Source organism: Elaeis guineensis, chromosome 6 (genome assembly GCF_000442705.2).
Source record: "Elaeis guineensis isolate ETL-2024a chromosome 6, EG11, whole genome shotgun sequence".
Classification (NCBI taxonomy): Eukaryota; Viridiplantae; Streptophyta; class Magnoliopsida; order Arecales; family Arecaceae; genus Elaeis; species Elaeis guineensis.
In genome coordinates, this window is record NC_025998.2 from 1,857,690 (window position 1) to 1,872,669 (window position 14,980).

The 14,980-nt window shown below is 37.6% G+C and overlaps 1 protein-coding gene across 4 annotated transcripts; it reads left to right on the plus strand.

Annotated features, from left to right (window-relative positions):
• The first annotated feature begins 1,435 nt into the window (after window positions 1-1,435).
• Window positions 1,436-12,719, plus strand: LOC105047719 (protein PIGMENT DEFECTIVE 338, chloroplastic). Of its 4 annotated transcripts, XM_010926769.4 has the most exons (9): window positions 1,438-2,345; window positions 4,091-4,165; window positions 4,244-4,315; window positions 4,512-4,592; window positions 6,157-6,252; window positions 6,596-6,693; window positions 11,428-11,553; window positions 11,925-11,973; window positions 12,091-12,719. In XM_010926769.4, the coding sequence occupies exons 1-9, from the start codon at window positions 1,542-1,544 to the stop codon at window positions 12,286-12,288; spliced, it is 1,599 nt and encodes a 532-aa protein (XP_010925071.2). In that variant the 5' UTR covers window positions 1,438-1,541; the 3' UTR covers window positions 12,289-12,719. The 4 variants fall into 4 exon arrangements, with proteins under 4 accessions (XP_073114946.1, XP_010925071.2, XP_010925073.2 ...); XM_073258845.1 differs by lacking the exons at window positions 11,925-11,973; window positions 12,091-12,719 and adding an exon at window positions 8,180-8,304 and having other exon boundaries at window positions 1,436-2,345; window positions 6,596-6,677; XM_010926770.4 differs by lacking the exon at window positions 6,157-6,252 and having other exon boundaries at window positions 1,439-2,345.
• The last annotated feature ends 2,261 nt before the right edge of the window (window positions 12,720-14,980 follow it).

Here is a 14,980-nt window from a genome sequence, read left to right on the forward strand (position 1 = left end):
TTTATATTATGTAATTTTATTAAATATATGAAATAAAATTTATTGATGATTTAATATTTTAAATAGGACTGTCCGATTCTTTTAAGGAAGATTAAAAGGTCCAGGACGATCTAGGTAAGTGGATTTTATGTTCCTTATTTATTTTTAAATAATCATGCTTTTATGTAAAGAATTGTTATTGATAAAATCATAATTTTTTTATAAAATAAGGATCGGCATATGTGATATGAAAAAGCATGTTTTATTATGAGCATTGATTTTATGAATATGTCTTATAAAATTAGCATGATTATGAAGCATGAATTTCATTATTTTTCTATTTATGTATACGTATGTTTTAAGAAAAAGATAAAATGATTTCAATGGCTCTCAGATAGCTATGAATGAATCCCTTCGGGAAGGTCGACATCCGGAGCTAGCATCCACACGAAATATGGCCCTGTCAGCGGGTATAAAGTTGGCACATGAATTAAAAACTCTGTCGATTAAGAAACATGGCCCTGTCACGGGTATAATAGTGACCTTAGCATGAATATCTGTGAGCAATATTTTGAAACATGACATGAATACATGATGAAAATGATTTACGATTCATAATTGTGAAATATACATGATATATGCATGCATGATGAGTTTATAACTTGTTTTATTATATGCTCTATGAAATGTTTATTTTTACAATAATTGTTATTTGCTAAATGATGCATTATCATAGAAAACTTATGCTTGATCCGGTAAGGAAGCGGAAGTCTACTTACTGAGCTAGTGTAGCTCATATTTTTTTGTTTTCTTTTTCATGAACAGAGAAATAAGGCTAGGACCGAAGAAAAGGGAATCCAGGCTTGGGGATCAGCAAAGCAAGCTTAGAAATTTTGTTCTAGGAACTCAGTTTATGTTTATGGATTGTAGTCATTATGAATTTTAAGACTTGGATTATTTCATCTTTGGATTTAGATGCTCTGAACCAGTTTTGGTTTAATTAAATATTTGAATTGAACTTTATTATTATATTTATTTGTGATGCATCTGTTATTATGTTTAAGAACATGAATTCTGGTTTCGTGTTATCGTGGGTTCATCCCTCGATAGCATAATCGTGTTATGTTCGAATTTGGGGCGTGACAATTGATTCTCTGATTTACTCGGCTGTGACTTAGTTTTTGGGATTTTTTGGGATGTTGCTGTTGGTTATCAAGTTTTTGGTTTTGTAAGATGGTTGTACATATCAGCAGTATACTGCTGATAGCTTCTTTTGATTGTTTTGTAAACTGTTTCTTTTATGAATATATTATCTGGTTACCTGTTATCAAAAAAAGCCGTCAAACGTACGCACAGTTACATAAAATCGGCAATGCGTAGCCGAGTTTTATAACTGACGCGACAACATAAAATCGGCAGCACGATGCCGCTTTTAGGTGGATTAGTATCCCCGGCATACCCTGGACCGCTGGACGCGATGCAGAGATCCTGACGGATAGATAAGCCGGAACGAGAACGCCGTGGCTTGCAGCTATCGCCGCGGGAGCGAGCGAAGAAAAAGAATGACGCAAACCCATTCCCTCTCGCCCCTCTTGTTCTCGTTAAACATCTCCTCTCCCTCTCCCTCCCCCTTCCCCCGCCCTCAAGCTAAAAATCCCGTTTTTCCCCTTCTCTCCCGCGTCTTCTTCCCCAAATCCCCCTTCTTGAGGCGAACCCATGTCCCCTTCTCCTCCCCCGTCGACGGCCTCGGCAAAGAATCCGAGCTCGAGCTCCTTGGCAAGCCGTCCCCGATCCCAGTCCCCGACGACAACGAACCCTCCGGCCCGCAAAAGCCCGCGGATATGGAAGAGGCATTAGCCCCGTTCTTGAAGTTCTTTAAACAAAGGGACTCCGACTCCGAAGCCAAGATCGGAGAAGAGAGCGAGCCGGATGAAACCAGAGAACCCGCCGAGAAGGACAAAGAACAACAAAAGGTCGTCGGTGTCCGGGTTCAGTACTATGATCCGAAGCCTGGGCATTTTGTGGTCGGCGTGGTGGTGTCGGGGAATGAGAACAAGCTCGACGTGAACATCGGCGCGGATATGTTGGGCACGATGCTGACCAAGGAGGTGCTTCCGTTCTACGAGGCGGAGCTGCCGTACCTGCTGTGCGATTTGGGAAAGGATGCCGGCGAGTTTCTAGTTCCAGGAAAGATGGGGATTGTGAAGGATGAGGAGGCCTTGAGTGGTCGCAGGGTACCCGGAAGGCCAGTTGTCGAGGTGGGGACGGTCGTTTTTGCGGAGGTCCTTGGTCGGACGTTGAGCGGACGGCCGCTGTTGTCAACAAGAAGGATGTTTCGGAGGGTCGCGTGGCACCGAGCGAGGCAGGTTCTCTTCTATCGCTCTCTCCCTTTCCGAATTCTGTATAGTATGGTTATGAAGTTCATGTCTTGGAAAGTTTCTTGACTAGATATTGTTGATCCCATGCCAACGACTCTTCTATTTATCTGGGAGCATGGTTCAGGTTGAATCGATTGCACTGTTGATCTCTATATATCCTTTTGTTATGTCTATGAGTTTATGGTGTTCAAATCCAAACCTTTAGTCTCGAATTTGAATTCTAGCTCTATTAAAAGTTCAGTTTATCTCTATCCTCCTGTTGACAATTTACTTAACAAATTTCTAAGGTTTGGCCAATATAATATGCCATTGTTAGTATGCATCAAAATTCATAGTCGAGGCTTCTATCAAAGTTTAAATTTGGAATACGGAATTAGCAAAAGTTTGTTTAGGATTAACGTTTATCTGATCCTGTGGTGGTCGTTACTAGCAAGCTGTTCCTGTAATAGACATGGTACCCCCGCCAAAAAAAAGAAAGAAAAATCCTATCAACACAATCATCGCCCCAAAAGATCCTCTTATATGTTTCACTCACAAACACCTTCTGTCCTGTGAGAACTCTGCCAATAGAGTACTTACCTCATAAGCTATAGCCCATAAAGATTCACTGTGTATGATGAACCACCATTGATGGAGAGGCTATAGATGATTCCAAGCATGAAATATACATGCTTGAGCATGTAAGAGATTCCCACCAAGAGAGTATTTACTTGCAAAACAGATCTTGAGAATGAGGTGGCCATTAAAGAGAATAATTTCCAGAGTCATTTGGATTTTGAGCAAAAGTTAGATAGGCAAGACTTTAAATACCATGGATGGGCCATCCTTGGTTTTTCATCCAACAAGAAGCCTGCATCTCGACACTAAAGACAGTGGATGTCCCATCCTGTCCTAGTCCATTTCCCAAGTTGCCACATCCCAATAGTCAGATCTATGGGACATCCTGCCGTCCCACTAGTATTTAAAACCTTGAAAATAAGGATATGTTTGGTTTGCAATGCTTTAATCCTTATATGAGTTTTTCTTGTGCCCCTTTTGCTTGCATTCTTGTGGTTCATTTCTTTTATTTTTAATTCTAAAGTTGTTAAATAGAATAGGTTGGCCCCAGGATCCTTGTGCTTGGATTTAGCATTTGTACATAGGGGCACTTTTATACTAGTTTGACACATTTTTAGTAGCTTCTCTTAAATCTGTAATCAGTGGTGCGGGTTTGGGATTATGCCTGCTGAATATATGTTATACTTCAAGAGAAATAAAACCATTTCGGCGTTACATGGAGATGAGGAACCAAAGGTAGTGCTGCTTGCTTCTCAGGTGTTGATAAAATTTAGCATTATAGTGGCATTTAATTCAACAAGTACTCTTTAAGTTCTTGGAAGTCACCATGCTGTCCATTGTGGATCTACACCCAAATGCAGGCGAACTCTACTGCATTATATGGATCATCCTCATGAATGCTGGGTTGCCCTAATCAAAAAATTGGCCTGGCATATTGCTATTAAACCTGAATAGAAATGACTTGGTTCAAAAAGGTGCCCTTGGAAGAAGGTTCCTCTTTATTGCTACAACTAATGATATGCTCTTTTCCAAAATTAAATTATGATTGTTTATGTACAACTTCTAGATATGGTTCTTACAATATGAAAGCTGATGTCTTTATTGTGGATGAGATCCAAATTTCATAGCTGATCTTGGTTATGTGAGGATAAGTTTGAACTTTATCATGTTTGCAGATAAAGCAACTCAACGAGCCGATTGAGGTTATAATTTTTGAGTGGAATACTGGAGGGCTTCTCACCAGAATTGAGGTGTGAATTTCTTTGTTACTTTATCTGGAATTACAGGAGCGCTATTAGTGCAGTTTCATATTTTGCTTATGTTCTCAGGGTCTGCGAGCATTTCTTCCTAAAGCTGAGTTGATGAACAGAATTAGTAGTTTCTCTGATTTGAAAGATCATGTAAGTCTTTTACTAGGATTTTGTTTTTCCAAAGGTTATCTATTTCCTGCTTTCTTTCTTGCACGTGCATGGTTTAATAATTAGTTTTTATGTTCTTTCCCCTATTGACTTATTATTATTGATGCGTAGATTTTTGGTTGTAAATGGCATATATACCATTATCAAATATTTTTTTGGTTCCTACTTGTTTGTGCAGGTTGGTCGCCGGATGCATGTGTGTATTAGCAAGATTGATGAAGCAACCAATAACATGATAATTAGTGAGAAAGAAGCTTGGGTTAGTGCATTATCTATGTCCATCCTTCTGTGATTGTAATGATCTTCTACAAGCTAAACCTGTTATTTTAGTTGACTGCAAAATTATGTAGCTGCCACCTCAGAATTCACATAGTCTAACAACCCATAGGGATGTATGCCATGAAAAGCAAATTCGTGTAGTTAGAACTCAAAGGGTTCAAAAAAATCAAAACATGAAGATTCTTGTTTGATCAATTATATTAAGGTTTTAAAACTTAGCTTTGGTTTCAATTTTGGTCCATTAGATAGAGTTTTAGTTTCAGCAGTTTCCCTACAAGTTTTGGAACTTTGGTTAAAAAAAAAAGTCAAGAAAAATATCAAGAAAAGAAACATCAGTAAAAGTTATTACATGTTATTTCTTTATATTTTGAGTTTAGGACTATAATCCATGACTTTGGGTAGTTGAAATTGAAACTAAACTGCTTTAAAGCTTAATGCATTATATATACAACACTTCTCTCTAATTTTTATAATTATCCTACTCTTTCTTTGCTTTTGATAATTATCTTGCACTTTTCTTTAATTCTTATAAGTCACACTTCTCTATTTTTTAAAATTTTCTTACACCTTTTTATTTTTTTTATAATTTTTATATTTGCTGCAATTTCTGTAACTTGACTTTTATCGAAGCATTTTTCATTTTATTTCATTTTAATAATTCATCTAAGCAAGAAAAAACCATTCAAGCATATTTCATTCAACTGTGTTTTAGAAATCCATTTAAGCAAGAAAAGATTCATCTCAATCAAAATTCATTTTTTTCCCCTAATCCATTTTAGTATATCATTTTGTTTTAAATAAGGGATAAAAACTCATTTAAATAAGAAAAAGAAACATAGGAACATATAATGCTTCCTACTTATTAAAGACAGGCATCAAATTTTGCATCTTGCCTGCTATAATAACAAACCTTAGCCAAAAATATTAGATACTTAGGTAATTGTGTTGCAATAATATTAGCAATTTCTTGAAAATTTTAGAATACATTGAACATATATACTTGTTACACCAAAAAAAGATTAAGAAGTTATTTTTTGCTGAAAATTTTAGTTGGTTTTGGAGGATCCTGACCAAAGGTGATCTATTTCAGCTGAAATAGATTGGTTTCAGCTAAAATGGATTAGTTTTGGCTGAAACTTCCTATTTCGGCCGAAGCTGAAATGGATTAGTTTCGACCGAAACTTTAAACCTTGCTATGTATACATGTATTATGGATTTTGATGTTGGATTTCCCTTATTCATATCTCCATGTGGCACTAATTAACTCATTTGTGGTCTTATTCAATATTGTCTAACAAAGTACTGGTTGCCCCAGTCTATATTGCCTATTGTTTAAGATTCAATTGTAACACTTGAGTTTCAATATAGTCCCATAGAGGTTCTTCATAATGAATCCATGTTATAACTGTTATTTGTACTTCTGGGAGTGGATAGTTGATTTTCAATTTTTGCAGAGTGGATAGTTGATTTTCAATTTTTGCTCCTGAGCAACATATACCCAATCATCAAAATTCTCTACAATCCTTGATTGATTTTTTTCTCAGATCATGGTTACCTGGGATGGTTTGTTGGTTGTCTCTCAACCTTCTCTTGTGCAAGTGGTAGCGGATGGATGGTGTTACTGGTCTTCATTCCCTCATGTAATCAATCATAGGCTTACGGCACAAACCAGACATAATTCATATGAAAGTTCATTGATGTTGAGTTAAATTGGTGCATATATTTTCCGAAGTCCATCTGTCATGTGAACGAAGTTCATTTTGGCTGTCCAATTTGTAGCAGTGCTTCTTAGTTGGACATGCATCGTCAGTACTATTAGGAGATCACAGATAGAATTGCCACTGAAGTTTGCTTTTGGATTTGCCTGTATTTCCAAATGTGAAAATTTTTAAGAAGAATATTTGTTTATGCTGCAACCTTTTAGCCTAAGTCCTGACCTTTTGTCTCCTCATTGCACATTCTGTCTCATTTATTCTTCTGCAGGACATCTTATACCTTAAAGAAGGAACACTTTTAGAAGGAACTGTTCGCAAAATTTTTCCATATGGAGCACAAGTTAGGATAGGTAAGACTAACAGAAGGTAAAGATGTCTAAAACCTACCTGTTGCATGTATACCATTTATAATTTCTTGTGCTTGATGTTCATCATGTGGCTTTAGTAGTACATTTGAAGGTAAAATTTCTATACTATCGTCAATAAATTAGCTTCTCACAAATTATTCTCGATAGATTTGGTGGAAGCTTGCTTGCTTTTTTTTCTTGGATGATGATGATGATTAACATTGCAATACCTTGTATTGCATACAAAATATTTTGAGTAAACCACATCAGCAGCTCATGCTTTTTGATAATATGTTAATGTCATTCACTAAATTTTAGTAACACTTATTCTTTAGAGAAAAAGCCAATGGTCCTGGCGGAGTTAGCCTTGAGAATTGTTGGCCCCTTTAGTTTCAGAGTGGGAAGCTACCAAGTGTTATAGTGAAAGATTTGTGAGATCACTACTTATTGCTTATTTTTGGGTAGGGGACTTGTTGGTCTGCATACTCATAATATCTGTTTGTGTCATTAACTTCTGGTAGTCATCCAGGTTTTGTTTGTAGGATTTTGTAAGGTTCTATGTCTTCCTTAACCTGAAAATGGTGGAACAAATGGAGGTTTATTTATACATCTACAAGGAAACAACCATCAAGCATAGTAATCCTCCACTTAGATAGAAACTATTGTCCTCTTAGCTGTTTTCAATGTTGTGTTGTTTATTTTTCTTTCATTTTTCCTTTTAAATTTGTCTGTTTCGCATCAAATGATAATACCTAACTGGCAAATCAATTGACCTTCTATCAAGAACTATTTCTTTAGATCCTGTGTTCCACCCACCATCCAATTTATAATTTTGTTCCTCACATGATTGCATTTGTTGGATTTGTCACATGTCCACTCAACTCCCCTTGCTAACCATAGGGCAATGATTGTTGACTGGCTTTAGAGGTGGGCGGGTGGCAAATGGTTGGATTGGGTTGGGTTGGTCAAAAACCCTAAACTTGTGCCAAACTATTTATAAGCGGATTGAAAATTATGAACTCATACCTAACCCGTTTATTTAAAATGAAATTATATCTAATTTGTCAAACCAATTAACACTTGTCAATTGTATGCCCTAGCAATCGAAAATAAACTTGGCCAAAAATAAGAGTTATTATGGTTGGCATCCAAATAAAGTGACAAAGCTAGGAGAAGAAATTTAAGTGGAGAATAAAAGACGATAAATCTTAAACACATCAATTCCCCTTTTTTTCTTTTCAATGTTCTTTTATTCTTTTGACTATTAATTATGTGATCTTCCTAATCATCCAAGTGAATCCTTGGCCTAGTCATAGGTCATTGCATGATTGCCAATGTTCTAAGGGTTTGGGGATGAATATAAAAGTTTGTTCAACCTATGGTAGCTTATAGGGTCAGGAGGCCAAACCCATGTCCAACGCGTTTACAACCAAGTTGTTTTTGATTAAACCATACCCACCAAATTACAAAAAATTCTCACATATGCCCGTACCCATTTATTTCAGGTGCATTCTGGTGGGTTGGTGGGTCTAGGTCAAAAGTTGCCGCTCCTAACTGGTTTGCCAGTAGACCATGCGATGTAGGTTCTGTTGCCTTAATGAAGAGGGCTCCAAATTTCCAATGAAAGCAGGTTAGTCTCAAAAGTAGGAATGAGCATCAAGCAATATGTGCCCAAGATAAAATTATATTATTGGTATTTTTTTGGATACATAAAGGAAAAAATACAAGTATAAATATGTGAGATGATGAATGCTTTGGAGTAGGGTTAATGAAAGATAAATCTCATAGAAAGCCAGACCACTATGAAATGACGTGCAAAAGTAGGTTGATATCCACTCCTAAGGTAAAATGACAAGCATTTCACTGGTGGAAGACCAAAGAGCAAGAGAGACCTTGACTCTTCAAGGTTATTAGTACCAATGTTTAGAGACCTGGGTGGGTTGACCAGGTCAACATACCTAACTATCACCTAAGCCATCTACAAGGTCAGGTCACCTAAAAATCCAGAGTTTGAGAAAGAAAAAACCACTCAAACTCGTTGGGTGGCACAGTTGAACCACTTGACCAGGGTGAGTCAAATCAGTTCCGCCCATTCTATTTGCTCATCAGATAGAAGAAAAAAAGGAAAGTCATAATATTTGTAAGACAATCCTAGACTCAGAAGAGGGAAAAAGCTTTGGTCCATGGAGGGTCATTGCTGCTGTCACCATGTTGCCAGATTCATGGTTGATGTTGCTGGACTCATGGTGGAGATAACCATCATTGTTGGATTCATGGTAAAGAAGTCCTTTGTTGCTGAAACTTGGGTGGAGGGGTTCGTTATTGCGGCATCCATATTAGAGGAGCTAGGCGTTACCAAATTTGTGCCAATTGTTGCTAGATCTGTGATGTAGAAGCTTGTCTTCAATCTTCATTGAATCTGTGCCCTCATTGCCAGATCTACGGCAAAGAGTCCACTGCCATGTGAACCATGTCATAGGATCCCTTGGTCGCTAGATAAATGGAGGAAGACATCTTCTGTCATCGGATCTATGGAGGAGAACATCCACAATTATTGGATCTGAGAGGAGTGTCAGCATTCCTTCCACTTCTCCTTCACTCCCTTTCACTCTTGTTTTGCCTTGGCGTTAGAAGATGAATGATCTGAAGTGCGACAAGTAGGAAGTGGATAAAAGAAGTGCAATCTGGTCTGATCATTGTTGACTCACGGTAGGGCTAGTAACCCATGATCCAGTCATGGTAACAAGTTGGGCTGGGTCAGTTGGTACAGCACACTAGTTCAAACAAATCTGGATAAACAGTGTTGGCCATATTATAAGTGTTGATAAGTGTCGGTAAGTGTCATGTTGAAGCCCCAATCATGCCATTATTAAGTGCCCTTCTCTGAGGCATGGGAGCTGGAAAAACATCCTCTGTTAACCATGCCTTCATTAATGAAGGACCTTATTTTTGTACACCTAGATAGTTGCCTATTTCACATTGATATTTAGTTGTTGCCATGCACTGCCTCTTGATCGGTCCCCACCTGAGCTAGAGTATCTTAGTGCAGATATTGGTGCTCTCCAACTTGGTCAGCATTGTAATTCATTGCAACATGGCCTCTCCATCTCTCTTCGCATTTAATGGGCCTGTCCGCCCCCTGTTTCAGGGTCACATGTCCTGTTATCTGGATAAGGACTCTGATAAGATGCCTTAATCACAGTTTTTCTGCAGTGCATTAAATGACCTCCAGCACAGCCTGTCTCTTGCCACATGTCACTGGCGGTTCTTCATAAAGTACAGTGTAGGGTTTAAAGATGTCCCAAGTTATTTATTTATCTGTAAGCATTTTTAACCAGATAAGGATATGAAAAGTATATTTGATTTAGAATTTGTATATATGTGTCTACATATAAAAGGCTTCATTGAGCTCAGATAACAGATATTGATGTAAGTAAATATTTTAATGGACCAGATTAGGGTTTATAGATCAGATTATGATTCTGTTTTTTTTTGTACTTTATACGATCTGCTTTGAGCTTCAACCCTCTGTTTGTTGGTGCTTGATATCTAGCCAAGGTAGTCATGGGTAAATGAAGAGCCAGTGACATATAAAAGGCCTCATCAATGGCCAAGTTAGTCATGAGTAAATGAAAAGTATATCTGATATAGAATTTGTATGGATGTGTCCACATATTAAAGGCTTCATTAAGCTTAGAAAACATGTCAGATATTAAACAAAATATTTTAGTGGGTCAGATTAGGCTTTATGGATCAGATCATGATCCTGATTTTTTCTACTTTGTATGACCAGCTTTGAACTAGAGTTCAACCTTCTGTTTGTTGGTGCTTGATATGTAGCCAAGGTAGTCAAGGGTAAATGAAGATTCAGATACAGACCAAACAGATTGATCATGAAGCAAGTTTTACCTGAACGATTAGCACATTCTACAGTTTAAACTCATGCAATCTGGGTCCAATCTTTTGATCCTCTGAGAATGGAAAATAGTCGGGATGAAGGAAGACGGCAAGGACTAATATGCTTTTCTTCAAGACCGAAATAACTAACCAAATGCCAAAATTGAATCACAATGTCTTGTTTGGAATTCTTTTGGATGCTGATTAGCATCATTCTGGTTTTGTATAAAATAATCATCTTTACCATAGATTATATTGAGCTCATTCACTGGAGGTCACTCACTTGTTGGAAGGCACAGATCACATCAGACATCTGGAATTGTTTAAGCAATCTAATACAAGACTAGTACAATTTAACTGCAGAATTTGAAGCCAGAGTTTAGACAGCTATGTAGCAGATAATTAATCAATTGATACTTTGGCATTGCTTCTTCTTTATTGGTTGTCAGACTTGTGTGCATGCATGCGCATGCATGGACGACATGCATGCACAGAGAGATACCACATTCAAGTCAATTTACCTTATTGTTCTGGCAAACTCTTCGCAACTAAACGCCCATTTTAGCTGCATCAGTATTTCTTTTATGGGCCAGGGTCAAGACTCAAGAGCAACAGAGATTACATTTTATTGGTCTGTGGTTCATAATTTCAACTTACATGAGAACTTCTTATTTGATACCTTAAAAGGAAAGGTGATACCACAATTATCAATATCTTTTGAGTGATCATTTTTCCCAAATTCAAATGATAAGAATTATGTGATGCTAATTAATTGTTTCACAAATTGTCAAGTGGTCATGCGTTATTTTTGTCCTTGTTGATGAAGAACTAATTCTTGTTGAAACTTCTATTGCAGTGGCTTACTGCATATTTCAAACATAACTCGTTCCCGTGTTACATCTGTAAGCGATGTACTAAAAGTGGATGAGAAGGTGAAAGTTGTTGTGGTGAAGTCCATGTTTCCTGACAAAATTTCCCTAAGGTAAGCATTAGATGAGTTCCCAGGTGTTTTTTTTAGCTTTTGATTTATCAGGCTGAAGACTAGAATCATGAAATTATAAGTAAAAAATATTATTGAAAATTTAGCGAACCGCTCCAGCTTGCTATTTTATGAAAAGATAAATTTAAACCATATCATCTTTTTGAGCACAGTGGGATACCGTGTGTCCTCACACTTCACTGAAAATCGGAAATAGTCAAGAGAAATAATAATAAAGTTATCATTCTTGCAAATATTATGTATATCTACTCTGATAGCAAGTGAAAATGAAAAGAAAAGGCAATTCCTTACAAATTATATTGCCATATAACTTGTAGTAGACTTCTGAATGTATTTTGTTATGTGACGAGCAGCATTGCAGATCTTGAAAGTGAGCCTGGACTATTTCTTTCAAACAAAGAGGTAAGGTCTCTTTAATATTTACCCATTTTGTTTCTGCTTGATGCAATTTTGCTTCTTTAGTTTAATGTTCCTTTGTTTTCTAAAGATATCTATATTTTTTCCGTTCTTTCATAACAGAAAGTGTTTTCTGAGGCCGAAGAGATGGCTAAAAAATATCGACAAAGGTTACCAGTCGTTTGTGCAACTCGAAAGTTAGAACCAGTCCCAGCTGATGCACTCCCCTTTGATGATGAAGTTAGATTGTACTCAAACTGGCAATGGTTCAAATTTGAACAACACAATGAAATGACTGGTAATGACAGCACCGTATTATGATGGTAATATTAAGAATTTTGTGACCAATTTAGATGAAATCATTCTGATCTTAAGCCAAGTTGGAGCCTAAATGCTTTGCAACTGAGAAAGGCTAAAGTGCAGTTCGTCCTTTGACATTCTAAGCTGCAGCGACGAATTGTTCTTGACATTGTGTTATACAAAATTAGGAGCTGGGGTTGTGCTCAGAATTATTGTCCGCATATGAAAAGGAGATTTTAGTTCTACCTCACTATTTGTTCAGCCTATTGATTCCATGTAGGAGTTGTGTCACCACCAATTATGTTGTATCAACAGTGTAACATCATCCCTAGTATGAGCACCCATCTGTTATTGTATAGACCCTTGCATCTGAGGCTGCAAGTAGATGTTCTTTTAAAAAGATACGAGTACAGTTGGATTAATGCATATGTTGTACAAAGAGATACACGGCAGCTAGCGGGTGACAATAATTTTGCATGGACTTTGCACCTCTGCATTTTTCACGAAAGATCGTTGGTTATGTCTGCATAGCTGTGTAAATATCTGGTGGTTTTGTAAGGGCTTCGCACCCTGCATTGTTCACAGACGATCATCGGTTATGTCTCCACAACTGTGTAAATATACGCTCTATTTATGTCCAGGTGTATAGAGGAGGTCTATCCGGTAAAGAAATTTGCAGAGGCGCACTATTCTTTTCCCAGCTTCCCCCACCCTGTTATGTTGCCAGCTGATGGGCCCAACCCTCGTGATTCCCGTGTGCCCTCATGTGTTGCGCCCGTCAGTAAACATGCATAGAATAGGGAACAGAGCAGAGAATGTGGTGGTGATCTGTGGCAACGCTTTCTGAACATGAAATATTACATGCTGATAATGGTTTTGACATGTGGTCCAACTCAAATATTATGAACCTATTTATATTCAAATATCATAGCAGTAGTGATCTGATTGAGAGTACTGCTGTAAAATATCAAAATAGACTGGATTTAGTTTTATTTTATTATCAAAGTGTCCTTTAATCAGATGATTTTCCAAAACTCATCTCTTCCAATGGTCTTATACACTGTGATTTATTTATGAAAGCCTTCTCCCCAGGACAACTGATGACATCCGGTGATGGGTCTTTGAGACCGCGAGTATCAAGGATTTAATTGGATTTTCGGAGAGCTGAAAGTAAACCAAACAACCAAAGCACACGCGACAGCCCCGGAACGCGACCAGTGATGGAAAATCAAAGTGGTCTCATGGATAGGTTGGTTCAGCATTTCTTGGGATAATATTTAACGGCTCTAGACCCGTCTCTGACCTTCCAATGGTGATAATTAAACCCCACCTTCAGCAACAGCTTCCCATCGAATCACGAGTTTCAGGGCTTGTTTGGCCAAACTTTTGATAAGAAAGAAGCTGCTTATTTTTTAAAAAAATATTTATTTTAAATAAATAAAATAATTGATTAAATTTATTTTAAAAAATAATTTATTTCTGAGTGGTAGGAGAAGTAATTTTTTTACTGCAGGAAGGAAGCAGAAAATTCAAGTTTTTTCTTGAAAGTAAAAGCAGAAATAGAAAATTAATTTTTTCAAGATAAAAATATCTTTACTTAAAATTATTATTTATCATAACTATCTCTATTTATTTTCACCTAATTCTCTCATTATTTATCATAAATACATGCTCTTTTTCATAATTTGACTGTCAAAAATATTTTTTTGAAAGATTTATCAAAAAATAAACTGCTTCTTAAATACTGATAAAAATGTTTATCAAATGATTTTGTCAAATACAAACTGCTTATCTCTCACAGTACTTATTCTGAAACTTCATTTGAAAAGAAATGATTTTAAAATAAGCTGATTTTCATAGCTTGGTCAAACAGGCCCTTAGTGATTTGGCAAAAACTAGCATCCATCAAATCCTAGGTTAAAATCGACAACCTGCTCGCTCCCTCTCTTTCACTCTCTCTCTCACTCGCCCTCTAGAACCCTAACAAGGAGAGATCTAAGATTTTGGGAGGGATTAGCATTTGGGAGGCCAGTCGTCAATCTGGTGTCAGTTCCATACTAGCCCCCACTCTTGGCATGGGGCCGAGCCGATGGCAACTTTACCTGATAAGGAGGATATCGGATCCATTTTTTGGACTTATCTCTTAGCTGGTTGGTACCGATGCCATCCTGACGTTCTATTATTTCACAGATTTCGTAAGTGAAACTCCTGACTCATGACATCAATTTCGACCGTTGAATCACACCTGGACGGAGGATATCAAGTAGGATGCCTTCGCTGCGACACAACGTAGCTGGAAGTCTTATATCATGCCTCCTACCCATCTTCTCTCTCCCCCCCCCACCTCGGTCGCTCGTCACCCCCGTCTGCACCATCCTCGCTGCATTCTTTTGGGCCGGTGACTTCCTTTCCTCTCTTCTTGCCCTCGCGTCCCTTCCTCTCCGTTTCTCTAGCGATCGACGGCGATCCTTTCGGTCGGCCCCGGGTGTTGTAATGCTGGAAGTTGAGTGGCTCTCTCTACGACCGTCTTCTTATCTGTCACAGTGGGAGTTAATTGAATCAGTACTGCATCATCTTTTCTTCGGTCATTCCTTTGTCATACTAATTCTTGAACTAATTTGCTTCCTTTTCACTCGTCTGAGTTTATCTGGGTAGTTTATTGGTGTTAGGGTTTTGGTATTGGTTCTTGGATCCGTGTTAGTGCTGAAAACCC